Genomic DNA, 27,846 nt, shown 5'->3' with positions numbered 1-27,846 from the left:
CCGATTAGCGGCAGCAGCAGCTGGTTTCGGGCACAGTGTGCATTTAGGGTGGAGATATTCAACGTGCTTTTTGGGGACACAAAGGTGAGGTCTGCGGGGTCTGGATGGGTGTTGGGGGGGGTCAGCTGGCATGAACTGGGTGCTTAAATCCACCAGCAGGTGCAGATGTTGGGTGGTATATGAGACCAAGGCCTTCCCTGCCATGTGCTTTCAGTTCTGCGGGTGAAATGTGAGTTATCCCTTCTGGCTTTCCAGTGCCATTTCAGCTCTCCAGATGATATTTCAGCTTTAGCTTTAAATACCACCTCGCTTTCTAATTTATGGTCTCCTGTGAAGATGAGGATGGTCAGGGATGCTCATAGGGGATGTAGAAAGTGATGGTGCCTTCAGGGGCACCCACACCAGGCAGGGGCTTCCTTGGGGAGGAGGACACTCTCACCACCGCGTTTCCCTTTCTCTCCCCCGCAGCCTCGCTCTGCACTGGGATTTATGGAGGTGCTGAGGAGCAGCTGTGAGCCCCGCAGCCCCCGGCAGCCCGCCCTGTGAAGCAGCCCCCGGCCGCCTCTCCTCGTCCTGCCCAGCACCCCGACCCTCCGACTCAACCATTCAAGGCTCCCGTGCATGGATCGCCCCAGCGAGGCACCGCTGCCGGACGCCGCCGACGCCGCCCCGTAGGCTCCCGGCCCCCCGTGCCGCCCCCAAGTACTCCACATACCCCGATGGGGTAACGTGACGGGGGCCACCCTCCCGCCACCACCACCCCCCATATGCAGAGGCCTTTCTAGAGCGCCCGGGAGCGCGCGGCACCGGAGGCAGCAGCCGCTCGCCGTCGCACACACGCAGAGGACGCCAACACTACAGCAAAGGGATTTTTTTTTTAATTATTATTATTATTATTATTTCTTTAATATTATATTTTTTTTCCCCATCTGGCTTTTTTTCCCCCTGGGAGGTTTGTGGTGTGTCAAGGAAGCCGGTGCGCTCCCAAGAGTTGGGATTATTTGCACAACGTCTGTATATTGAGTTCTCGATCTTGTTTTATTTTTATTTTTGAACCGCAAAGGGGTTGTTAGGGTTTTGTTTGGGGTTTTTTGTTTTTGTTTTTTTTTTTTGCCCCTCCACACCACACTTTTCTTGGGTTTTTCCCCTGCCACTGTCAGCACCACCTCACCTTCCCACTGTCCCCACCATGGCCCGGATGAACCGCCCTGCACCCGTGGAGGTCTGCTACAAAAACATGAGGTTCCTCATCACCCACAACCCCACCAATGCCACACTCAGCACCTTCTTGGAGGTAAGGAGGGGAGACTGGAAGGTGGGGACCAGGGTCCAGTTGCATCTTTAGGGGCTAAAAGCTGATGTTGATGAGAGGACAAGACATCCCCTTTGATACCACAGCACCTGGTGGGCAGTGGGTCCGATCATTGCCAGCTTTTTTGGGATGGGATGTTTTTCAGGACCCCAAGTGTGATGTTTGGGCACGGTAGAGATGGAGCAGAGTTTCGCCATTCCCTTTGCATCCCCTGTCAGATCCACTATCACATCATGTCACAGGGTTTTGGAGTGATGCACATGGGTGCACACAACCTGCCCTGTTCCTCCCAGCACCTCAATAATGGCTTTTGATCCCAAATATCCCAGCGTATTTCCAATGCCCAGAGTGTGTTGGGTAGTGCTGGAGAGCTCGGTGTTGAAGAGCCAGCACTGGTAGCTGCTGTGTGAGTGCCAATGCCTCAGGGTGACAGGAAGGTGGCTGTGATTTGGGGACCCCATACTCTGCATACTGCAGAGGGCGATGGGGACCACGCCAGTGAGAAGGGAGAAAAATTCCCCTTTCCTCCAGTCTCTTACACTTTTGGCCAGGCTGCTGAGCGTGTGGGGCTCACCACGGTCTGGTGAGCGCATATGGGGAACAAAGGAGGTGGATCACTGGGGATGATCTCACGGTGCCCGGCGAGGCCGGCACACCGGGCGCATAATCCGGGGGCAATCCTCGCACCGGGCAATGAGCCATGCTGGAAGCATCCCAAGTCCCACGCCTGAGCCTGCAGCGTGTTGGAGTGATGATACGGCAGCGAGGTGGAGAAGGAGCCCCTGAGCCATCTGTGAGATGCTGAGCTCGACTGGTGGGGCATGCTACGACTCCCCCACAGCTGCCTCCATGCATTTCTGCATCAGGAGCGTGACCAGGCACAAATAATTTCTCCTTCAGAGGACTGGCACCCATGTCAGGGATGTTTCTTTGCCTGAGGTATAAAATCCCTGCTGATGAGGCTGTCAGGGCTTAAAAATAAATGGCCCCATTGGTACTCGTGACTCTGAGGAGTCATGAAGATGCTGGTTAAAAATCCTACAAGGCCACTTGGCTTTGGTGTCCTCGGATTTCATGTTTCCTTGTGCCTGGCAGGCTGGATGGACCACAGGTCAAGGGTTCAGAGAAGGGGCACAGTACTGTTTTAGGGTCCATACTGCTCTACATGGTCATAGCAGGGCTTGGATGTTTTGGGGTTAACTGGGGTGTATCTGGCAGGGTCTGTTCAGACCCCTCCTCCTTCCCTCCACAGGACCTGAAGAAATATGGTGCCACCACAGTCGTGCGAGTGTGTGAAGTGACCTATGACAAGACCCCCCTGGAGAAGGATGGCATCACTGTCATGGTAGGTGGGCAGCAGGATGGGCACTGGGGGGCTGCCTCAACATCACCCTTAAAAATCTCATCCCTTGGGGCTGTTAAACACCCCAGTAGGAGCAGAGCTAGAAGCCCAGCTGAGCTGAGCTGAGGCTGGTGCTTTAAAAAGAGACGTGCTGCCCACGCAGCCGAAACTGTGACTCACCCGGCTGAGTCGGCAGCTGCCTTCCTTGCCTGTTGCTCAGGATCTGAAGCATCCAGGGATGAGAGCGCCTGATCCCACGGGGAAGATGCGCGTGGTTCCCATTACCCCCGGCGTTATCTTATCTGGGGGGGTGGTGTGAGGGTTTCTTGCTCTTCCAGCAGCTGGCTGGTGCAGCTGAGGGGGATGAAAGGGAGCAGGCAGCAAGCTGGGAAAGGCAGAGCATGCAGCTGCCTGGGCTGTATCTTGGCTGATAGGTAATTGGAGATGATGTCAGACGTGATAGCCCTGCCAGGGAGTTCAGCTCCAGCTGGGAGGTGAGGCTCTGCTCATTATTTAGGGAAGGGTTTGGAAATGCCTTGTGTCTTCTGGGGTGGTCCTCTGTGTAGGACCTCTTTATATAGCTCTGTATAATGTATATCCTAGAGAGAGGAGGCTCTATCTTAGATCCTCAGGGATATAGGTGGATAATCCCATGGCTCTGTAGATAGAGATCCTCCAGATGCAGATGTCTCTAGATATAGATGCAATCTGTGTCTCTACTGGATATATCTTGGAAAGATCACTGTATCCTACATGTACAGAATCTGTATTTTGGAGATCATATCTGCTCACACACCAAATTCTGCATTTTACCCTATTTCTATCTGGAACCTTCAGTCTGAGTTTCTATATCTATATACATACCTCTTTACATCTCTTATATCTCTCTTATGTGGAGAGATACATATCTAGGATATGTTTTTTATAGAGAGTTAGAGAACCTATACAAGACATTGTATAGAAACTAAATAGTTTCTATATCAATATTTCTATAACCATATAGAAACTATATAATGTAAATCAAGAGATATCTAAAACCTGGTTTTCTATAGATAGATGTATCTCTGCAGATACAGAAATATCTCTGTAATTATATCAAATCTATATATTTTTGAGATATCATGGTATATATTTTTATTTGATATACACAATTCGGTATATTTTTATCTGTATATCCTCATATATTTATCTGTATCCTCATACATATATATATTTGGGATATAAATGTATATTGGTGCACAAGTCTGATGAGGAGCAGCTGAGGGTTTTTAGCCTGGAGAAAAGAAGGCTTGGGGAAGATCTTTTCCTCTCTACAACTCCCTTAAAAGAGGTTGTAGCCAGGTGGGGGTTGGTCTCTTCTCACAGGTAACAAGCAACAGGACAGGAGGGAATGACCTTCAGTTGCCCCATGGGAGATTTAGGTTGGATATTAGGAAAAATTTCTTCACTGAAAGGGTTGTCAAGCATTGAAACAGCCTGCCCAGAGAAGTGGTGGAGTCACCATCCCTGGACGGGTTTAAAAGAGCTGTAGATGTGGCACTTGGAGAGATGATTTAGTGGTGGCCTTGCCAGTGCTGGGTTAACAGGTGGACTTGACAATCTTAGACGGCTTTTCCAACCTAAACAATTCTATGCTTCTATATATAGACCATATACAGGTCTATATATGGAGAAGTGAAGGCTCTGGGGAGACCTTAAAGCCCCTTCCAGTCTCTAAAAGGGCTGCATGAGAGCTGGACTATTTACACAGGCATGTAGTGATAGACCAAGGGGGAATGTCTTGAAACTGCCAGAGGGCAGATTTAGATGAGACATAAGGAAAAAGTTTATCATCATGAGAGTGGTGAGGCACTGGCACAGGTTGCCCAGAGAACTTGAGGCTGCCCCATCTCTGGAAGTGTTCATGGCCAAGTTGCAGCAATCTGGGATAGTGGAAGGTGCCCCTGCCATGGCAGAGAGTTGGACTAGATGATATTTGAAGGTGCCTTCCATCCCGAGCCATTCCATCACAGGATGATTCTGTTGGGTGCTGTGTCATCCCTGGTGTGAGCCCCTGACCTGCGCTCATGGCTGCAGGGAGGACGTGGCCTTGCAGGAGGAGATGGCCTTGCAGGACAGGCACAGGCCAGCCAGGGAGGCTGGCTCAAACACTGCAAATACCCTGAAGCCCAGCATGCTCCTTTGCTATCAAATCCCAACAGAAATCTCACCACCTGTTCAAACACTGAAGTGAAGCAACTTATTTTGCCATCTCACACCAAGGGTGACTTCAGCACAGCAGCTTAGTGACTCACTCCTCAAAATCTAGGATTAGGGCCCGGTGCCTCGCACCCTTCGGGGCTCACCAAGCCATATCCTCTCCAAGTGATGCTGCCCTTCCTGTCTCTCTCTTCCAGTACTGCACAGCCAGTGCCCACGCTCCTCCTGACAAATCTATTTTGGGAAAGAAATCTCCATTTTGGGACACTTACTCCTCATAACTGAGCCCAGGGCTGAGGGGTATCAAGTGCAGAATCCATTTGACCAACTTCCTCACCATGCTCCAGTTTTGAACCCCTGCAACTTGAGTATGAAGCTCAGAAGGAGATGGGGTTTTTTTTGTTTTATCCCTTAGTAGCCTTTCCTAAAGGATAATATTTAAATGGCCCCATTTGGAGTGATCTCCCTCCCTTGTTAGTGGGTCCCCAGACCATTCTTTTGGTCTTCCCCTCCATGTGTTGCAGGAAGTTGAATTTCAGCACCACATCTAGCTCTGAGATTTCAACCATCTTCAAGCCACCTTTGCTCAAATCCCCTACAGTGTGCTCCCAAATTCTGAATTAGGAGCTGGCAGGGGGCAGGATGGGAACTGCATCACCCCAAAGCTCAGTGAGGTCATCTGGATGGGGATGGAGCATGGGGTGGCCATCCTGGTCTGCAGAAGCAGGAGGTCATGGGGACCATGTTGCAGATCCTACTGGTGCTCCTGCAGGCTCAATCTGTCCATGGGAGGCAGAAGGACTCCAGACCTAGATTTGTGTGGCTTCAAACCCTGAGCCAAAGCAGCCAGGGAATTCCTGTATGCTGGATGAGGCCACAAAATCGCCTGTATCCCCACAGAGCTATGCTGTGAGCCCAGTTCTGGCACTCTTCTACCTCCCTGCAGCTGAGGCCCCAGACACCACCACCCCAAGTAAAAATCAACCCCTGAAAGGTTTTCCCCAGAAACTTGACAGTGTTTCTCTCTTCCCAACCTTGCAGGATTGGCCATTTGATGATGGAGCACCTCCTCCCAGCAAGATTGTGGAAGATTGGCTCAATTTGCTGAAGACCAAGTTCTGCGAGGACCCCGGTTGCTGCGTGGCCGTGCACTGCGTGGCCGGCCTGGGGCGGTGAGTCTGAACCCAGCACCTCAGCTGCCACTCCTCATGAATGCAGGAGAGAGAAAACCATGCCAGCTCTCCTCTTTCTCTTGCCCAGCACCCCTCTGAGCAGGGTTTTGTTGCAGCTGCCACCTCCCCACCACGGCAGGAGAAGGACAGCCATGCCAGTACTCTCCTTCCTTTTCCCAGTCCCTCTTTGAGCAGGGTTTTGTGAAACCTTAGTGGGAGTAGGTGCTGATGGGGGGGATCTGCTACCTGACCTTCTCCTTGGACTTCAAATGATGGATATCAGCCTCTGTGACTGGGGAGTGACAGCCACTGCTTTTGCCTTTCAGCGCACCCGTCCTTGTCGCACTGGCCTTGATTGAGAGTGGGATGAAGTATGAAGATGCCATCCAGTTCATCCGACAGTAAGTGGAGCAGTGTTGTGGTTTTAGGGCAGAAAGTCCCTCTCTGAGGGAATGGAGAGATCTGGCATGTCCCAGGGTTTGGTTTTTTTGGTGACACTGGGGTTGCTTTTCTCTCCTTTGGGGAGTGGGAAAACAAGGTCTTGGTATGGAGCAGCCTGTGCCTTTGCAGGAGGCTGGGGCAGCAGCTGGCAGCATCTCTGAGGGGCTTTTGGCAGTCACCCCACCTCTGCCCCACATGTTTCCTCCCCAGCTCTCCATGTCCTGGGACTCAAAGGGTGGATGAGCAAGGAAAGCTGCTGGGGTCAGTGCCTGTCTCCGTCCCTGGAGGGTTCACCTGGCTTCAGCCTCCAAAATCCCTTTCTGCTCCAGGCAGGGGGGCTCAGCACCCCAACAAGAGTGGTTTGGGGTAGGGGGGATCTCGTGCCACACCTCTGACTGTTCTGGCATTTCTCTGTCCCCACAGGAAGCGCAGAGGAGCCATCAACAGCAAGCAGCTGACATACTTGGAAAAATACCGACCAAAGCAGAGACTCCGATTTAAGGACCCTCATAACCACAAGAACAAATGCTGCATCATGTAACCTCAATGACCTCTTGCCAAAATCCGTGCACAGACCCCCGGGCACTCGCACACATCCCACTCCCTCACCTTCTGGCCCAGCCCTGTGCTCCCCACGTGGCGCCCCTCTGCCAGGGTTGGAGACATGGAGCATCTCCAGTGTGTTCCAGCACTCACAGCACACTCATCTTGCTGGATCCCCAAAAAAGGCTGCTCTCTCGAGCTACAGCCCTGAGGAGGGAAGGCAGCACTGGCCTTAGACTCCTGGTGTTAGCAGGCAGTGAGCTCGTGTGACCGTTCTTCATCACCATCCTCCTCCCCCCTTTCCCCTCCCATTGCACTGAGAGGGGTGGGCAAAGGGTGCTTGGTTTGGGGTGATGCAGGCAGGGCTCTGCCAGCTGAGAAGGGATGGGGTGCAGAAGGGCCAGAGCAGAAAAACCTTTCCCCACCTCTTCCCCATAAATAAGGGCTGCAGCAGCAGGGATGGAGGTGGGGATGGCACAGTGGCCTCGGGAGCGGGGGGAAGGTGATGACAGCAGGGAGAGGTGACAGGGGCTCTTAGCTCAGTGACCCTTGTGACCCGGGGAAGAAGGGCTGAGCTAAGACCCCCAGCACCATTCCCTTTCTCCTGGTCCCTCTGTCACCTCACCACCTCCCTGTTGCCTCAGTGCCAGCCACGATGCTGCAGATGGGGCTCGCTGGGGACTTGCTCCAGTGAAGGCAGAGCCACTGGGAACCTCAGGGGCCACAGCAGGGCTTTGAGGCACTCAGCTTTGCTGGGATGCTGGATCAGCACTGGGTCCCCCAAAGTGTGGGGTGCTCTTATTTATAGCTTCCGAATTCAGTGCCCAGGGTGGTGGGTTCTCTGCTGTCCTGTCCCCACCCCTGAGCTGTGGCACAAACCCCAATTCTGGCTGCAGTGCCCTGGGGACACAGTGTGCCTCTCAAGGCGCATCCATGTTCTCCACCACCACTGGTGTTTGCTGGCCAAGGGGCTGGGCTGCAGCTCTCCTAGGGGATTTTGGGTGTTCCTGGCAAGAGCACATCACCTAATTTTGCACCTGCCTTTTCCATGTCTGTACCGAGGCGCCTGGCACCCCTGGCACACACCCAGGTGGGGTGGGCTCAGAGCTGCCCCTGAGCTGGGACATTAAACATCTCTCAACTTTCTGCCTTTGAACGCTTGCAGCAGCTGGAGCAGTGGGCACGTAGGGGGTGCGGGGCTGGTTTTTTTCTTTTAATGAGGATAACAAGAAATTTGCTAATTAAAGGAAAAAAAAAACTTAAAAAATACCCTGTTTGTCTTCTGCACATCCTCTGGCCTTCCTTTCTCTTGTCACTGCCCAGCAGAGCCCAGGAGGTGACCCATGGTGCCCCAGACTGGTACCCAGAACTGTGTCACAGCTGGCTGCCATCCACTATCACTATCAGGACATACATTTGGCCCAGGGAATGCTCCAGGTGTCCTTTGGGCTCACTGCTGCTCACACCTCAGCTGCAGAGGATCACAGTTGTTGGGACAAGGAGGGCTGATCATCAGTCTCTTGGGATTTAGGCTGAGCAGCTTGAGATGCCCTCAGTGTCCCGTTGGCCCTGAGTTGGGTCTCTCCAAAGGTTTGTGTGCCTTCCAAAATGTAGGTATCCAGAGACATTCGCTTCAGGGCATTCATCTCTTGGGACAGGTGGTGAGGAAAGCTGGTTAGACAACTTCAGTACCTGCAGAAGGCTGGGGCCTGCTTTGTACCACCACATGGGTGAGCAGTGGAGGTGTTTGGAGCTCTTTCCAGCACCACCTGATAGGGGCCAACCCCACGGCAGGGCAGGGAAGGTCATCCTTTGGGATAAGCTGTGGTGCTGAGTGAGGTGGGGACCCTCCACATGTGGCCCTGGAGTTGTCATACCACACACTTGCAGCCTGTCCAGCATTGTGGGACAGCCCTCAGTCCCTTGAGTTTCTGCTCTATCCCAGGCTGTTGGTTCCCATGAATTATGGAGAAGGCAGCAATGGTCAAAGGGTCTGTGTTGACTGGGCTGATAAAAAGGCCTGACCCTGTATTAGAGCACCTTGCTGGGTGGGTCATCATCCCCTTCCTGCTTGGGTCTGTCCTGCTGCTAAAATAGGTGCTGCTTCTTCCCCAGGGATGTAGGAGGTGGCTTGACATCATGGTGATGACAGCCCCAATCCCTGCTAGCCAGGAAACCTCCTGATCCCATGCCCTTCCTTGTGGGAACTGTTGCTTTATGGGCTTGGAGACATTTCTGTCCTGGCAGGATGAGTTTTCCTCACCCATGCTCATGGCAGCATCACCTGGAACATTGCCCAGGGCAAGAGGTCCTGGGATTCAGTCACGATGCCTTTGAGTAGACTCAGGCTGGGGACAGAGGGATTTGATTTCAGCCTCCTTTGGCCACTCTTGAGCATGACTTCACTTAGGCCTCAGCTTGTGGGGCTGGCTTGGGGGGAACATGAAGGGGACAGGCTTCGCTTTATGTAGCATCAACCCAATCACCTTAAAATTAGGGAGCTTCTGGCATAAAAGCAGTTCTTGATCAGGCCATGCAGCCAAATCCTGAGGGCATCTGGCTGGCAGAGTGGCATCTTGATCCTCCTCAGTTTATGAGTCACTGAAAAAAAAAACAAAACAAAAATGCTGATTTAATTGTCCTAGATATTTTTTCTTTTTTTTTTTTTTCATGGATATCCCCCCATTAACTCTAAAATGTGCTGCTTCCATGGAAAGGCTACCTTGGCAGCCCAAGAGCTGCTGTTTTGCATGAAGGGCTGAATTCAAAAGTTTCTCTGGGTTGGACTGCCAAATATTTGGGATTTTTTTTATATGGACTTGGGCTCCTTCCTCTGAGGTACCAGCTCCTCGATGTTTCAGCCTAGAGAAGGTTACAGAAGCAAGAGGCTGGGGAAATTGAGGGGTCTTCCAAGGGGGATTTGGCTTAGAAATCTCAAAGAAGAGCTCAAAAGTCTTGAGACAGTTAAGTAAGGGGGAAGGTTGAAGCTCAGTAGACAACACCAGAGCGAGGCCTAAGCAGCCAAGGGCTCATGGTTCGGGCTGGTCTTGGGTTCTCTCCTTGTACACTAATCACTAATTGTACACAAATTCCAAGATTCTGAAAGGAGAGCCTTAAAAATCTGATGTATTTGCCAATGCCATCACTGCCCCAGTTGTTTCTGTGAGTCCTGGCAGATGTCACAGGGAACAGACACCCCCATGGCTTTGGCTACAAACCAGGCACCTCATCCTGCCCTTTTCTCCCGAAGCAAAGGCTCAAACTGGGTTTTAATAATTTCTCACCCCTATCCACCTCCTCACCCTCCATGGTAAGCCACCACAATTTGCAGGGACAAGGCTCCAAATTGGTGCAAGAACTTTGGAGACCCAAGGGATGGCAAAGCAGAGGTGCCCCACCCATCAAACCAAGAGCCTGTAGCCTTTACCCAGGAGTCAGTCACGTCTGAGCCTCGTGTGAGGGAATAAATCTGAGCAGGAACCTGTAGCTGTGTCCTCTTACCGGCAGCACACAGCACACCTAGGCCCTCAAATATCCCTTCTGTTGTTTGTTTGCCAGTCGGAGCACATGGAGGGGTGGGATGGTGGGAAGGCAAAAAATGTGGCCATCACAAATGTCCAGCTCTTAATTTAAGAAAGTTCTGGTGACACACATTTAAAGACTTAGCATTTGTAAATTTTTATTATGAGTCTTGCAGTAAGGCTGACACTGTGGTGCTTGGGCTGGGAGCTTCAGAGGTTTATGGAGAACAGATTTCCCGAGAAAGCAGAGTCTGGCTCTACCCACAATAGAACGAGTAGTTTCCTTTTTTATTTTTTTCATTGGGTTTGTTTGGTTTTTATTAGTCCCAGTGGGAAAGCGCACAGGGAGATTCGTGACTTCCATGCAGTTTCCAAGGTCTTGTATCTTATTTGCTGCCAGCACACTGGGTAGGTGCAGCTTGGCGGGTGGGTTTGGATGGGATTCTGTCTGGTGGGAGACAAATGTGGCTGGTTTCTTGGCACAGAGGGGGAGTCCTGGGCCGGGCTCTTGCAGACATTCCCGGGGAGGGGGCGTTCCGCTGCTTCCCTTCAGACTATGATCTCCCAATGAACTCTCCACTTCCCTGCTGTTCCTTTCTGTGCAACAAAGAACTGCATATTTTCCTTTTTAACCCCCTGGGCAACCATAGTAGTGTGTAGATTAAGCCCAGATGACTTTTTTTTGTTGGGTTATTTTTTGTTTGGTTTTTTTTGTTTGTTTTGGGGATTTTTGGTTTTTGTTTTTTTTTTTTGGTCTGAGCCATAGCTAAATTATTGTACCCAATGCTTTTTGTATCAGATGGCATCACTTTGAATATGCAGATGAGGTATAGGATCTTGACACTTTATAACCTTTTTAAAAAGAAATTTTTCTGTTTACTTAACGTCTTGTGTAAAAAGGAAAAAAAAATGTATGCCTTCGGTAATCACTTTTTTTTTGTTGTTTTTTGAGTTTTATGAAATTACAGTGGTTACACTCCAGCAGCGAAATAAAAAGCGTTCACTGTTTTGTACATCCCTGTGTGCCTGGTGCTGCTAATGGGAATTATCAGGATGTGGGAGGCAAAGGCAGAGCTGAACTCTGGCCAAGGGTGGAAGTGTATGGGGGAGTTTGTTCTGGCTAGAGAAGAGAGGGCTTCAGGAAGACCTTAGAGCACCTTCCAGTGCTACAAGAGAACTGGAGAGAGAATTTGCAAGGCCTTGGAGTGACAGGACAACAGGGAATGGCTTCAGACTGACAGAGGGTGGGTTTAGATTAGGTACAAAGAAGAAATTCTTGCCTGTGAGGGTGATGAGGCCTTGGCACAAGTTGCCCAGAGAAGCTGTGGCTGCCCCATCCCTGGAAGTGTTTAAGGCCAGCTTGGATGGGGCTTGGAACAGCCTGATCTTGGGGAAGGTTTCCCTGGCCATGGTGGGGCATTTGGAACTCTATGATCTGGAAGGTCTCTTCCAACCCAAACCATTCCATGATTTTATATCCAATAAAGCCTAACCTTGATTGGACACCCTGAAATACACCCAGAGAACACGCTACACACACCTCACCTGATCTCATGAAATCAGTTGGGTTTTTAACTCTGCTCCCCATGACCAAGGGAGAGAAAGACCAGAGTCTTCATGGAGGCTGAGGAAGTGGAGCTTGCACAAACAGGCTGGTAAGCAAGGAAAGCTGACACAAAGTTGTGTGAGCTCCCAAGTAATTACATGGGGTTGCATGGAAGAGTGGGGAGGAAACTCCCTTTGTGCTGCTCTAGGCTCAGGAAGGCTTTTAAGCCAGATGCCAGCTGGGAAGACGGTAGAAGTGAAGCAGGGTGGCGTGGCCAGAGGTGTCCTTGAATTCCCCCAGCACTTCCCAAGTGCTTGGCACGGCAGATCCTTATCTCCTGCAGGCTTTGAACCGCAGCTGCAAGGGGCACTGCCTCCTCCTTGTGCAAGAAGCAACTGGGCCTTCAATCAGCCTAATTGCTGCCTCTCTTCTCAAGCAGGAGGGCCAGGGGACTGCTGAACACGATGTGTGTGCTGGAGAAACACCCACCCGCGCTCCTGTCTGTACATGCTGTCTCCTACCTGCTGCATTCCTCCTTGCTCTCCGTCACCCAAAAACGTGCACCCCTTTGCAGGCCAGATCCCAACTCTCCATGTTAGGCTGCTGCCACTCCGTGCACAAGTCCCTGCCCTCCCTAGGAGGAGTACTGTGAAAGTTCATTAAATTGGGAGGTTCTGGGAAAGGCTAAGTTGGCCACTCACAGGGATCGGCCCAGACAAGCTGTGGCTGCCCCGTCCCTGGAAGTGCTCAAGACCAGGTTGGATAGGGCTTGGAACAACCTGGTCTGGTGGAAGTTGTCCCTGCTCATAGTGCAGGCAGGGGTAGAACTGGATGATCTCTAAGATCCCTTCCAACTCAAACCATTCTATGATTCTCTGATCTCTTCCCAACTGGTGCCATGGTCCACAATGCCTTAAACCGTTCTTAGCAGAGGATGTTGGTACCTGCAAGGTACACAGACACATATTGCAGTGCTTTCAGTCCTGCCAACAACAAAATCAGTGAACCCCCCAACACGACCACTTCAAGGTGGATGTCCACAGCTTAGCTTCATCCCTGACTCCCTTTCCAGTCATCAGAGGTCAAGGGACAACACCATAGATTCAGGAGGGACTCAGACTGTCATGGACACTCCTTTCAGAGCTCCACCACCACAGAGGGACCTCCAGAACTCTCAGCTCACACAGACACATCCATGCTGGAGACCCCAAAGCCTTGGGAGATGAGCCATGGCTCACAGCTCTCCCTCTCCATGTTCCAGCACCTCAGCAAGCCAGGTGTCCACAGAACAAGGAGGCAAAGGTTGCAGGGTCTTCAGTAAAGTCCAGACTAGCTACAGTCCAGACTCATAAGACAGGATTAAAAAATGTTTTCTGAGGGCTGCCTTGGTACATTCTGAACCATGATGAAACCTTCCTTTGATTATTTTGGACTGCTGCTGGCTGCCATGGCCAACACCGGCTCTTCCCAGGCACAGCACAGCTCTCATCACAGATCCCATCTACCTGCTTGGGATCAGCCCTTTCACAACACCTCCACCTGAGGACATCTTGCTGCCTCAAAGGGTCTCCCCACTTCCCTCTGTGCCCAGGGAGTCTTGAACCATCAGCCATGCAGGGGCAAAGGTCTCACCTCCCCCCAGGACCTGGCAGACCCCGTGGGTCTGGGCACACGGCACGGGAAGGTGGGAGGTGCTGCCCTGCTTGCACTGCAGTATCTGGAAACTCCCTTGCTGGTAGGGATGAAAATGTAGGGCAACTCTTGGGTTGGAAAGCAAATTAAAATGTTTGCAACAAATATAGCTGAAAAGTCAGGTGGGGAATTAGGCACTGCTTGGCAAAGTACAGGATCACCAGGGGTGGGTTTTGCCCTGGGAGCTTTCCCTGGGAAACAGAAAAAGGAGGGGAAGGAGAAACTCTTTGCCCAGGCTCACACAACAACCCCCACGGTTCAGAAAGGGAATCCTGCAAATCCCTGCTCCACGCCATGACCACAGCCAGGAGCCGTGCTGCCCTGTCTGAGCCACTCGCTGGGCAGGACCTCGGGGCAGAATTTGTTTTAACTATGGGAGAGAAAGAACATTTGAGTGGCAGGAGAAGAGGCTTGCAGGGAGCTTGGAAAGGGCTGAGTCACTCGCTGTCGGCGTCAGCAACTGAGGAGAAAAGCGTGACTGCCAAACAGCCACCTGGACCTTTGTCAGCTCATCTTTTTTTTTAAAAAAAAAAAAAGAAAAATCTCAACTGACAGCCTCTCCCGCATCCCACTGGAGAGCTGAATGTGCCGCACGCAGCCGGGGAGTTCCGTGCAGGAGCAGTGGCTGTGAAAAATGCCCTTCCCTGGCTGCAGGTGCTGGCTTCTATTGCAACATCTCCCTTGGGGCTCGCAGAGCAGAGGAGGCAGCGCTGCTCTCCCACAGCACCCGGGCAGCCTCCAGGGACGTGTCACGGCCAAGCCGGGGCTCGGTCCAAGGACCGGGGGCGGAGGGGATTAGAGAGACCTGGCGGGTCGGCGCTGGCAGAAGGACGACGCAAGAGCTGCCTCCGCCTCGCAGAGATAACTGCGGCTGACTTCAGCCGGGGGCTGACTCACCTAAGCCAGGGCATCTTGTCTGGATATCAGGTGGAGACAGGGAGAAGCAATGCATTTAAATGAGCTTTGATCTTTAAAGCAAACAACGCCGCCTTGTTTTGCAGCACGCAGGCAGCCGTGGGTGACAGGCAAGGACGGCCAGGCTGGTTTTGGGGGGCCCAGTTCGGGGCACTCGGTTGTCATGGATGGGTGCTCAGCACTCAAAACAAGGGCTGTGATAAAGGGCTTATCGTGAAAACTCACCTGGAGCTGCCAAATGCCATCTGGTGGCTCTGCCTACGTTGCAAAACTGCCAGGTTGAGTGAGACAACACAGCTGGGTAATGCAGAGAGGCACGACTGTGACTACCCCAGCTGCAGCCAAGTGACACACCTGGGAAGAGAAGTCTAGTCCTTCTGTTTGCAGCTCCTCAATTTGTTCTATCCAGTCTCCATTCTGGGAATATTAAATGGTAAAGTTGTAAGGAACTGGGCTGACCTCCATAACTGCCCTGCTTTGAGCAAGAGACCTCCTTCCAGCCTGAATCATTCTGTAGTCCTATGAAGATCTCAGAGAAGAAAAGGATCTCTTATAGCTCATAGTGTGCAAAACTGGGTCACTGAAGGAGATTTCGGAGAGATACTCCCCTTGGGGCATGTACCTTTCCCTGACACTGCATCTGTCTCCTCCAGCTCCATCTGTTATGGTTAAAATGTCCATGGCTGCAGAGGGAATTATGTCCAGACTGGCTGCTCCCCCCACAGACAGCTCAGTATCCTCTCTGAAGTGTGATTGTACTCAGTTTCAAAGGGTCACAGAATGATTTGAGTTAGAAGGCATCTCAAAGATCATCCAATTCCAACTCCCTACCATGGGCAGGGACACTTTCCACTATCCCAGGTTGCTCCAAGCAAGTCCAGCCTGGTCTTGAACACTTCCAGGGATGGGGCATCCACAGCTTGTCAGAGGAACTCCTCAGATGTGGATTCTGGACTCATCTAAAGCAGTTAAATCACTTCCCTACATGCACCCATAACTCAACCTGTCTTGTTTTCTCTTGAGAGTGTTTCTATCACGAGATGCCGATTTACCACTCTCGAAGCCCTGCAATGAGATGTCTGTGTCTCCATCAGCTGTTGCCAAGTGATCCATCATGTCCTGAAGAGGCTGAGCTGGGGCCCCTCACATTTTGATCCCTCAATCTACCACTGGGGTCCTTTCCAGCTGGATGGACTGAAGTCTGCGAGGAAATGCAGATGCCAAAGCCTGTCCTGTCCAGAAAAGGGTGGTGGAGCTGAGGGAGGGTCTGGAGAACAACTCTGATGAGGTAGCTGAGGGAGCTGGAGGAAAGGAGGTTGGAGCCAGGTGAGGGCTGGTCTCTTCTCCCAAGTTACAAATGACAAGAGCAAATGGCCTCCAGTTGTACCTGGGAAGGTTTTGATTGGATATCAGGAAAAAAAATCTTTTCAGAAAGCCCTGGAACAGGCCAGCCAGGGAAGCTTAGGAGTCACCACCCCTGGAGGTATTTAAAAGGTATGTAGATGTGGCACTTGGGAACACAGTTTAGTGGTGAATATGGTGGTTCTGGGTTAAGGTTGGACTTGATGCACTTAGAAGTCTTTTCCAACCTTAATGATCCTATGATTCTGTGAAATGGTTTCATACTTAGAGGGATTAACCGGTCCCTGTGGGTGTTTGTCCATTTTCTATCCCATTTTTCTCCCCTCATAGTTTCTTCAGGGGCAATTCCACATTTATTTCCAGCTCACTGGAGGAAAAGGCTGTGCAGCTTTGGGCCAAGGATTTTCCACTGAAGAAACAGATGCAGGCCCTGGATTGCCCACTGATCACCACTTTTTAAGATCTGTCAGACAGCCAACTCTTAGCTCATTTAAAACATGCTCTACTGATGTGTGGTGCTTTTTCCCCCCACTGGAACACCACACTGTACAAATCTAATATTTTACAAGCATGTTGAATACAGTTATGTTTATGGGCCAACCTTATGATCTGAAATAATGGCATCAAGCTGGTACAAGAAGACCCCTGTTCCAGAAAACCACATTGACTGGCATTTTTTATATTTCTGTTATTTATGCTTTGATGAATCAGATTCTAGATCAGACTGTTTTTATTAACAATCAGCCTGTTGTTATTACTAGCTTGACATCACCCCTAGACATGTCTGGCCCACAAAGGCAGTTTTGCTGCTCAGTAGGCTCCTGAGGCTCAGCACCACGTTAGCACTGGTACCAGAAACCAGGAGAAGATGTTGGCCCATGCATCAAGGCCTTTGCATCTTCCAAGGATCTGAGCTCCAGGCTTGCTTGGGTTGAGCCTGAGGCAGCTGTTCTACATCCAGAAACCGGCTTCCTTACTTTGTCCCGAAGTTTGTATGAAACTCAGATAGGAGACAGATATAATGGCAGCCTCTAAACTCAAGAGGGTTCATTGTGTCTCTTTGCACAGTGGCCAAGGAGAGGAGATGGTTGTGGGGAGCCTGGCAGGATACACCAGGTGAGGCCTGAGCTCACCTCCCTGAGCTGGAGGAGAAGTACAGCCACAGTGACCCTGCAAACCTCTTTGTGTATGACAGCAGAGTGCTGTGGTCTTTGACCCTCGGGCTGTGAGACAGCAGGGATCAGGCTGGGTGTGATTTTAGAATCATAGAATTATTCAGCTTGGAAAAAAACTCTAAGATCACCGAGTCCAACCATTAACCCAGCATCACTGTGTTCACCACTAAACCACGTCCCCAAGGGCCACACCTCAGTGTCTTTTGAACGCTTCCAGGGATGGTGATTCAGTGGAGGGTGCACAGCTTTAGGATGCACAGCTCTGGGAAACTGTCCCTGCCCCGAAAAGATTAGGAAGCAGCAGCAGAATCCCAAAAACGTCAAAATCAAAAGGTGAAGCAGCTGATGTGCTGAGACCACTGAAGCACACTCTCAAACCCTGCATGACCATTTCCATACAGACCCACCTGTTTCCTCATCTCAGGCTCTGCTTGGGGCTGTTTGCCCTCATTTTATTCCACATATGTAGCTTCCTCCATAGCATATGCTTCAATTCCTGATCTTCTGGGTCCCCTGAAAACCTCTAAAACTTCAGTGTGAAAAAGAAGATACTTCAGATATTGAACCAAACCAAATCCTAGTGCAGAGTTTCGCCTCCTCTCCCTGAGCTCACACCCAGCTCAGCCTCTTCCTCTCGCAGCTGCTGCTCCAGCAAAACCATTTGCACTCTAAAAACCCCGCCAGACAAAGACCCAGCCGCCCACCCATGCTCTCAGCCTGCCACCGGCGTAGAGAATCCCCGTCCTTAAGGACACAGCCTTGAACAAAAGCCAGGGAAATTTAAAAAAAAAAAAAAAAATCAACAAAACAAGCTTCTCTGCAGCCTGACCTTTTATTGTCTGAACGGGGCTGCCAAACCAAACCCGCGCTGCGGGTCCTTCCCGCTCCTTGCATCCTGTCCGAGATTCCTCCCCTCCCTGCTGGGGTTCAGTCGCAGCCCTGGCTGTGTCACTGGGGCTTCCCAGGAGTGAGGAAGACAATGAGGGGATTCTCGGGGTGGTGTGGGCGGCTTCCTCTTCCTCCATCCAAGGAGGGCCTGGGGGTTGGCTCAGTGGAGGGTGGGATCCGCAGTTCCTGGCAGACGGAGCAGTGAGCGAAGGTGGAAAAGCATCCGCAGCCTTGCGGGGTTGGCAACGTTAGAAGGACCAGAGGGGACACGTCAGGTTTAAATTATCTTCTCCCCTCCAGGGCCCATACAAGGCACTTCAGGAGGGAAAAAAAAAAAAAAAAAGAAAAAAAGGAGAAGAAAGAAAAGATAATCCCCTGTGAATGCCTGGAGTCAGCTGCCAGAAGAAAAGCTTGGCTCAGGGCTGTGCTTGCCCCAGCAGAGCCTGTCTTGCTTTTGCTGCCCTTCACATTTCCCCACCACCCCTGACTCAGCCCGAGAGCTCCTAAGGACACGAGCTGAGCTGGAGCATCCGAGAGCTCTTTGCCAGGACGTGGCAAACCCTGCCCTCCCCGCCCGCGAGCGCGGAGCCGGGGTTTGTCCACATCACACAGCGCCGGCTGCCTCTCATTAGCGCTGGGTGATAAATCCAGGGGGGAGATGACAGCCCAGCAGGATGCGTCCTACCCTTTCAATTCTCCTTCTCCCATCACACATGGCCGGGCTTGCCTGGTCCCATCATCTACTCATGGCCGTAAGCCATCGCCCCCGGATGGGGAATGAACCCTGACAAATGGAGCATTTCCTTTGTGTCCTCCTGTTGGGAAGCAGAGGTTGTCCAGGCCTCCCTGTCCTGCTGAAGGTGAAAGGAGATGCCATGAGGTCTCCATGAGGTCTCCATGAGGAGATGCCATGAGACCATGGAGAGGTTCAACCACGTTGTCCAGAACAGACTTCAGTGCCAGCTTACAAGCCTGGAGCACCACTTTGGTTTGAGAGACAGCTTGGGTGAAAAACCACCTGGTCTCGTGGTTTACTCCAGTGTCACTGTCCCCTCCCGAAAAACAGGCTGTTGCAGTTGCAAATGGGATTCATGGAAGTCAATGTTCTGCTGTGAACAGCCAAGAGAGGTGATGCCCAGCATCCACCCCTCCACAAGCCTTGATCCAGCCTGGCACAGGAGACAGGGAGGGGCTTTAAAAGCCAGTGTGCCATGGATGAGGATGCCTGCATGGAGGCTGTGTAGAGGCAGGTGGTAGAGGGACTTCCATGGATCACTGAATCATAAAAGTGTTTGGGTTGAAAGGGACCTTAAAAGGTCATCTAGTCCAGACCCCACTAAACCAGGTTGATCAGAGCCCCATCCGACCTGGTCTTGAATGTTTCCAAGAGTGGGGCATCCACCAACTCTCTGGGAAACTTGTGCTGGTGTTACAGTACCCTCACTGTAAAAAACTTTTTCTAATATCAAATCTGAATTGACCATCTTTCAGTTTAAGGTCATTTCTCCTTGAACCATCACTACAGACTCTGTTAAAAAGTCTGCTCTCATCTTTCTTATATGTCCCTTTTAGGTACTGAAAAGGTCTTCCTGGAGCTTTCTCATCTCCAGGCTGAGCAGCCCCAGCTGTCCTAGGCTGTCTCCAGAGCAGAGGTCCTCCAGCCCTCTGATTTTTTTCATGGCCCTCCTCTAGACCCACTTCAAGAGATCCATGTCTGTCTTGTACCTGGATTGATAACAGGCATTGCCCTGGCCCAGGTGCAGCAACAGCACTTGGCTTTGTTGAACCTCATGAGATTCCCATGGCCCACTTCCCGAGCTTGTCCAGGTCCCTCTGGATGGCACCGTGTCCCTCAGGCACATCCTTCAGGGTGGAGAGGCACAGCTCAGCCCATTTTTGCACCAGTGATTCTCTGTCCTCCATCCTTCCAAGCACAGGGAGGGGCCCCTCAGTGCCACAATCCCAAGGGCAGGGGCTGCTTTTCCCCTCCAAATCTGGAGGGAACAAAATCTCCTTGAGGGCTCTTCTACTCAGCATCATTTTGGTTGAAACTGCCTGTGTTACGCACATAAATCTTGCTTCTTTAGGAAAACAAGGGGGAAAAAGCTGGAATGTGCTGTCAAAGCACTTTGCTGTGCCAAGAGCATCCCTGCTGGGTTTGCAAAGCCTTCCCTGGGGTCTTGCAACCCCTCTCTGTCACTGTCACTTTGGGGAGACCATAAATCATCACTGGCCTGTCATGTTTTTGGGGACCGCCAGCCCCAGGGGTGATGGAGAACAATGTCCTCTCTGCAGACCTACACAAACTGCTCTGAGCCCAGCCTTGCTGCTGTGCAGGGTGGACAACCTGTGGATTCATCCCCTTCTGAGGAAAAAAAGGGTTCATGACCATTTCTCAGCTCTGACCCCTGAAAAGAAAGGGGGCACCTCACTGTGGAGTCTCTGCACAGCCTCGTACAGTTGTGCTTTGGTTTATGGTACATTTTCCATCACACCAGACTTGTCTGTAATAAATAGTGAGAGAAGATGTAGGAAGATGGAAGCCTCAGGTTTGGAGCTAAGTCAGAGTGGGATACATGCTGGATTGGAAAGGAGGAGTTGTAGGATGTGGCCTCATGATGATGCTCAGTTACATTTGGGAACACCTATTTCCCTCTGGAAGCATCTCAGACCCTGCCACCAGTCTGGGGAGGAAAACACCGCTGTGGGTTGGAGGACAAGGCAGCAGATGAGGGCCTGGATGCAGAGACAGAGAAGGCTGGAGGCTTGAGGTGCACCCTCAAACAGCCACTGCTCTGCTGGTAAATCAATTCTCCTCTTTTGGAGCAGCCTGACTCATTTCTGGAGCACGGTTTCACTTGTCTGTGATGGGCAGTGGAGCAGTGGGGTTGGCTGGCACATGTGGCTGGGGTGGGAGAGCTGCAGGCCCAGCTGCTCTCAGGCCAGCCCAGTGCTGGCCCAGCCACGTGTGGGGTATCAATGACCTCTTGAGGAGCCCTGCAGCACCATCCCACCCTGGGCTTCCCCGCATGGGACAACCAGGGAAGGGTCCTAAGGCAAACTCTGTGGTCTTAGAGGAGAGAAGGAGGCAGAAGGGACGTAATTCATGTAATTCAACGCAAACTCCTCCTTCTTTCCTCCCCACTAAGCTCCCTGGAGAAAACAGCAGGGGAAAATAAAAGGCTAAATAGAATAAAACAGACTAAATAGAACAAAAGAGAACACCTGGGAGCAGGTCTTGGTGACTCCAGCTGGAGTGGACTGTTCCTGAGCCAAGCCTAAAACACTTGAACAAGGCCAACCTGGCCATCCCCCAGGCAGGCCATGTGAATGACAAGTGCTTCAGCCATGTTGGCAGCTCTCCTTCATGTGTTTCTTTATAAAGAAATATTCTATAATTAACTGCAGGCCAATTAAACACATCAAACAATCATTGTTGATAGCCTCCACCACCCTGTGCTGTCAGGAAATGTGGGAGTGGTAAAACAGGTCTGGCCCTCAGAATGGGAATAGCAACTCACGTGGCTTGAGGGTGTCAGGGATGGGCCATGGCTGATCACCTGGACACAGGAATGTCACAAGGCTCCTCCACATCTCCTGCCTTCCTGGCTCAGGTGGATGCCTCCAGTATGGTTAACCTAACCTCCAAACACCACAGGGACATCAGAGAAGGAAGACACATCTAAAAAATGAAACCAAGTGCCCTCCACAGGCTCCCATCAGGATGGCCAAGGCCTTTTCCTTGGCCAAGCCCCTGACACTCCAGAGCTCTCAGCTTTCTGCTGTAGCACCCACAGCAAGTTTGCAATGAATTTTCTTCAGTGTTTCTCGCCTGCTGCTTCAGGCTCCGGGAGAATTGCAGCCACTCACAGCAAACTGGTGCTGGAAAACCAGCTGGTGTCAGAAAAACAGCCCCAGGGTTGTTCCAGATGGTGCTATGCACGAGGGTAGAAAGCTTCTGTGAGCATAGGTTTGCTTCTCCCTGGGCTCTGCTCTGCAGAAGGGTCTTCTGCAGCCTGGAGGGGAGCAGATTCCCTAGGGCTGATGGGCAGATCCTCTGCACAGCAAGGGATGTTCCTGTCACAATCATTACAGGAGATTGTTCATGAAATAACTTCACTGCTTGGAGCAGCTGGACTCAACCCTTCTTGAGTGAGCTCTCTCAGAGCCAGCCCAAGAAATTGTTCCTGGATCCTGGCTTTTAAGAAGCTCAACAGTCTCCAGAGCAGTGGTCCTAGGAGGGTGTACCAGGGAGAGTGCTCTTCCAGAAGCTCTCCAAGAGGAGAACCACAGCATCTTGAGAACACTTTCCTTTTACTGAAGCCACACACCTCACCTTGGACATTCAGTGTTCCCAGCTCCTCAGGAGTGCAGAGGCTGGGGAGTTAGGAGCTGTTTCCTGGTGGGCATTTCTCAGTAGTAATGCACAGAAAGAGGCTTCCCCAGCCTGGGATCAGACAGCATAGGCTGGGTGCACCCCAAATTCAGCAAAATATCTAAGCACCCTTTCAGCTGATAGGTGGGTCTAGATCTTCATGATGCCTACATCAAACTGGGTGAGGGGAGCTGAAACCCCTGAGATACCTTGTGAGTGTTGGCTCAGGTCTTTTTCTGCTTTAGGTCATTTGTACTCATTACTATTGTGTCATTATTTGGGGAGCTGACACTGGAAAAATGGTCCCATCACACAGTGAGGCAGATAAATGTGAGAGAAGGCCTTTGATTTTTTTGGGCTTTATCTTAATTACACACTTTAAATTCTCTGGGGAGATTTTTTTTTTTTCTTATTTTTCCAGTGCAAATGGAATGGGCAATAATGCCTTGTGCTTATAGGTAGCTATATGATGTGCTTGCTTATTGGGCTAATAATTACTGGGAAAAGATTAATGAAGGGCAGATATTTGAACAGTGAAGTACTGTTTTTTTTTTTCTGCTTTTGTTAAATGAGAGAAAGGGTCGAGTGCCTTGACTGCTACACCAGCCACTCACTGGATCTGTAAGATTTGTGTTCCCTCTGCTCTTGGGCTGAGCTAACAAATATTTACAGGCTGGGGCTGTGGTTCAGCAGAGCACTCTCAGCTGTGTGCTCAAATCTCCTTGGCCTCAGTGGTGCTTAAATGCAACCTTGTGAAATGTGCTAGATGTGAGGACCTTGGATTTTTTGGATAACAAAGACAACATTTGTCATTGCCAAACCAAGGGTCACCGAGTCACGTTGCTGACTAGCACAAAGCCCTTCATCCCCTTTGTTCTCTCTGAAATGGTGAAATAGTAGCTGACTAGGTGATTTTCACAAGTTTCTCCTTTTTTTCTGTGTGTGTTTGTGTGTGAATGCTGTTGATTTCTAAATTACCTGGATGAAAATCTTTCAGTCTGGATCCTAAGTTCACACTTACTTGATTTGCTTTTTTTGTACTGCTGCTGTAATGTAATCAGGAGATTTTCTCATATGAGTAAGGAGAAGAAAGATTACTGAGAACATCTGATTTCCCTTTTTTTGTGTGAAAATGCAGAAGGATTCGCTCAGCAGGTGCCCAGAAGGTCTCTTCTCCAGAGGGCTCATTCATCCCTGAGCCAGGCTCATGGAGCACTCAGATCAAACCCCCTCTCATTCAGTGTGTGCATTTCTCTTTTCCTTGCTCTTGCACTCCCTCTGCTGATCCCGGGGATCTGTTAGAAAAAAAATGCTGGTGCCAGAGATAAGCAAAGTCAGGGGGAAAACAGCTTTATAGCAAAAAATGAACTAACTCATCCCAGGTGGAAAATACCTGAAGTTCAGAGGGCAGAAGAGAAAAAGCAGTGATAAATGAAGATGTAGGAAATATAGTTCCTCCTATCAGGTGATTCCTTCCTTCTGGTGACCAATGACATGATCCAAGGGAATAGCTGGAGCTGTGCCAGGGGAGGTTAGGCTGGATATTAGGAAAAGGAACAGATGGGATTTACCCTCCTACCCCCTTTCCAAACCATGACCAAGGTCACCTGTCTGCCTTTCACCCACCCTCCTCTGTAGATTCCTCTTGATCCTTCAGGGTGAACTTGAGCTCTACTTGCATGTTGAGTGTCTACCCCTCAGAAAAACCAAACCCAAAATTAGAAGACTCCTTGCTCAGAAAAGCTGTGGATGTCCCATCCCCATGGATGTGGCTTGGAGCAACATGGAATAGTGGACGGTGTCTCTGCCCATGGCAGGGAACTAAATGGTCTTTAAGGTCCCTTCCAACCCAAACCTTTCTGTGATTCTAAGATTTTTATGATTCTGCTTTGAGGGCCTGAAGAAACACAACTCACGGGGGCTCAGTAAATGAGCCTCCCTTTCACCATGCCTTGCCTTTCATAAGCCAAAGAGATAAAAAACTAATGGGACTGCTGGGAAGCAGGGAAGAAGCACAGAATTGCTCTATGTGTCCTTTGGAAGGTCCCAAAAGGAAAAGGTCCTTGACAAGGAGTTTATTTTCATTAAAAATTACAGGCCCAGCTCAACCAGTCAAATAAACAAAGCAAGTCTGTAAAACAGCAAGTGCAAAAGGTCCTGGGTTATTTATAAAGGACTTTTAAGTATATTAGGCCTAACACCAAGATAAATCAACCCTGCTAGGATTCCAGAGGCATATCACATGTGGCCCTAGCTGTTGTCAGCTTTGTGCTGGAATATATTTAGTGGCCTGTTTCACTATGAACCTTCATGGCTTTTTCCCTAGTGATTCCCCCTTGAAAATCAATACATTGGGACCAGACACAGGTTTCTGTCTCCAGTCACATATTGATTTGATCAAATCCTTCGTGGAATCACAGAATATTTTGGGTTGGGAAACACGTGAAAGATCATCTTGTTGCAACCCCTGCCTTTGCCAGGGACAGCTCCCACTATCCCAGGTTGCTCCAAGCCCCATCCAACCTGGCCTTGAACACTTCCAGGGATAGGGGATCCACAGTTTCTCTGGACAGCCAATTCCAGGGCCTCATCACCCTCATATGGAAGAATTTCTCCATCATACCTAGTCCAAATCTACCCTCCTTCAGCCTAAAGCCACTCCCCTTACTCTCTCCCCATACTCTCTCTGTGTGCTTTTGAAAAAAATCCCTCTTCACAACCATTCAAATCCATGCCACTGCATTCAACAGATATTTTGCCACCTAGTAGGTCACAGAATGGTGAAGGACCCTGTTCCAGACCAGGTTATTGGATGCCAGGATTGGGGGTTTTTTTCCTGAAACAGGATGTTCAGTACAGAGAGTCACCAATATCTACCACTGCGAACTTCAGTTCAAATAAATCTCAGCAATTATTTCTCAGCTGATCAGAAGGAAGATGAGGATGTTTGGGATCTTCTAGGATTTGTTCATATGGTCATTTGAAGACCCTGGGCAAAGTCAGTGCTGGGAAAGAGCCATGTGCTTGTCTGCTGCTCCAGCTCAACCTCCCTTGCATTTCAGATCACTCCTTACAGCGATCTGGCACAAACCCAGAACTTCTTTTTTGGGTGCTTTCTTCTCCAATCCCACCAGAACAACTCTGCACCTTCCCAGGGTCCAGACCAAGTCCAGCACAACATGACGTGTCCAGGAGTGCACAGAGCTGAAGAGGGTTTGATTGAGGATTCATGGTGTGATTGTTGGAACTGTCCTGTGAAGGGCCAGGAATTGGACTCAGGGATCCTTGTGGGTCCCTTCCAACTCAGCATATCCTAGGACTGACTCTGGAATTGTCTACATGGGCTTTACTTTATGCTAAGGGTGCAATTTAGTGTCCTAACACAGGTTTTTCAGACCAGATGGGATGTTCCCATCAACCTTCACCTGCCACAAGAGGATACAGGTGTCTAAAGGGTGTAGTGGCCTTCCATAAATATCTGTAGGGTATCCTGCAGTATTTTGAAACATACCAGATGTTTAGGCCACTTCTTAATTCTCTGTAAACCCCCAGAAACTTGGAAAAAACTTAAGCCATTTAGTGCCTTGCACTTTAAAGTTAGGGGTAGCCTCATTTCCAAGTCTCATTTCTTGTTTTTATTGCTCCAGCTCCTGTTTGGAAAGAATGCCACATGAGGGAAGGGAATGTTTTAGAGGGAAAATATTCTTAGAACAATGTCCAGATGGGTGCCCAGTCTACTCCCCAAATAATCTGGCTGGTTTTGCACCCTGCTGGAGCAATCTGGACAACTGATCCACCCTTCCAGAGAGGATTCAGGACAGGCTTTTCTGCCTCATTCTGTGATGAAGTCACACCTGTGTGATCTCCTGCCTAGGGAGATGATGATATTCTTTCACTGTCACAAGGCCAAGGGCAACATCCCAGGTAAGTTTTCTGAAAGGGAATGCAGAGAGGGAAGTACCTGGTTTGGGAAATCCTTTGGATTTGCTTTTTTGATGCCAAATTCCTCAGCTGTTTCCAATTTGTTGAAATTAACTCCAGTTTAGCAACGCCCAATAATTGCCTAATGGATTTGAACTAATTGACTACATACAGCCCAGAAGATGCCAGCTGGTGATCCCCTGCCTTTCTGAAAGGGCTGTAGGAATTGTCTGCAGGAACAATTGCTCAGCAGGAAAGGCAAGTTATGCAAAATCAAGTTTTGCTGTGAGAAAAAGCTGTGGTTTTGCTCAAATAATTCAAATTTTTTGTTTGTTTTTCTTCCCAGAAAACTCAAATAAAATATCTTTATTTGAATAAGGTTAGTGCCAAACATTTGCTTTTAACTTTGTGCCATGACACGCACAGAGCCCCAGATCCTTATTTCAGCCGAGCTGTGTTGGTGGTGCCTGTGAATACAGTTTTGCTTTCTCCTTAGACAGAAAAGAAGCAGATGAAAACACTGAGACTGAAGAAAATAAAAATTTGGCTATTTGGCTACTGAGTTACATTATATAGCAACTTCTGTAGTTATTTGCCCCCATGACTAGAAAATGAAACTGGTTATTCTTTTCTGGTGTGATCTTAGCTCTCCATCTTAAATAGAAAATATCATTTATCTTAAAGATAAATTAGAAAACTTTTAGCCACCCCATATACTCACATGCTCCCTATGAAAAACAGGGATTACTTTTCTTTCTTTCCTCTATCCCAGCACTCATCAGCTTGCTCTTTGATGCCCCAAATATTTCTGACAGGAGAATCAGGCTGATAATGAAGGTCATCTCTCCTTCATTAGTGCAATTAATTAGTGCCATTCAGTGCAACAGTTCTGTGTTGGACCAGCAACACCACCCTTATTCTGGTCAGTTTTTCAATCCCAGGCAGGTATTTCCATGCTGGAGCTGCTTGGTTAATTCTGGGAACTTGCACCAGATGGCGATGCCAGCCCATTTCCAGCTTCATCCCTGAAAAGGCAAACTCCAGGTTGTCTCCCTGGATTGTTTGCTTTGGGATGTTTCTGTGTGTTAACAGCTGATGCCTGCTGAAATCCCTGAGCCAGGCAGGTGTCCCACTGCAATGTTTCCTGCTAAGGTGTGCACCCATAGGAATTCACTGCTGTATCTTGCCATTATCCTGTGGGGACCAGACAGGCAGGAGAGAAAACAGCCTTCACTCTGTTCAGGACCGGGAAACATTTACAGGGATTAAAATATAGCTGGATATAAGGGGTCAGAGCAGAGGGGGATGGAAGCTGTCAAGAGCAAGGTCAGAGCTGAGCAGCCAAAGAAGAAACTGTCCTGTCCACTGGCCCAGTAGAATCAGAATCATGGCATATCCTGAGTTGGAAGGGACACACAAGGATCATCAAGTCCAGCTCCTGG

General features: G+C 50.0%; 1 protein-coding gene across 2 annotated transcripts in view; it reads left to right on the top strand.

Moving 5' to 3' along the window:
- Positions 1–11,543, top strand: part of PTP4A3 (protein tyrosine phosphatase 4A3) — a 42,300-nt gene extending 30,757 nt beyond the window's left edge. For both annotated transcript variants that reach the window (XM_053952158.1, XM_053952165.1), the window contains exons 2-6: positions 469–1,294; positions 2,565–2,657; positions 5,895–6,025; positions 6,352–6,426; positions 6,890–11,543. In XM_053952158.1, the coding sequence (XP_053808133.1) occupies positions 1,190–1,294; positions 2,565–2,657; positions 5,895–6,025; positions 6,352–6,426; positions 6,890–7,007 (522 nt within the window). In that variant the 5' untranslated portion in view covers positions 469–1,189 and the 3' untranslated portion in view covers positions 7,008–11,543. The remainder of the gene's footprint in view (positions 1–468; positions 1,295–2,564; positions 2,658–5,894; positions 6,026–6,351; positions 6,427–6,889) is intronic.
- Positions 11,544–27,846: the final 16,303 nt, after the last annotated feature.

The sequence above is a fragment of the Vidua chalybeata genome, chromosome 1 (genome assembly GCF_026979565.1).
Source record: "Vidua chalybeata isolate OUT-0048 chromosome 1, bVidCha1 merged haplotype, whole genome shotgun sequence".
NCBI lineage: Eukaryota > Metazoa > Chordata > Aves > Passeriformes > Viduidae > Vidua > Vidua chalybeata.
The sequence above is the reverse complement of the archived record's forward strand: the minus strand, read 5'-3'. Positions and strand labels throughout refer to the sequence as shown.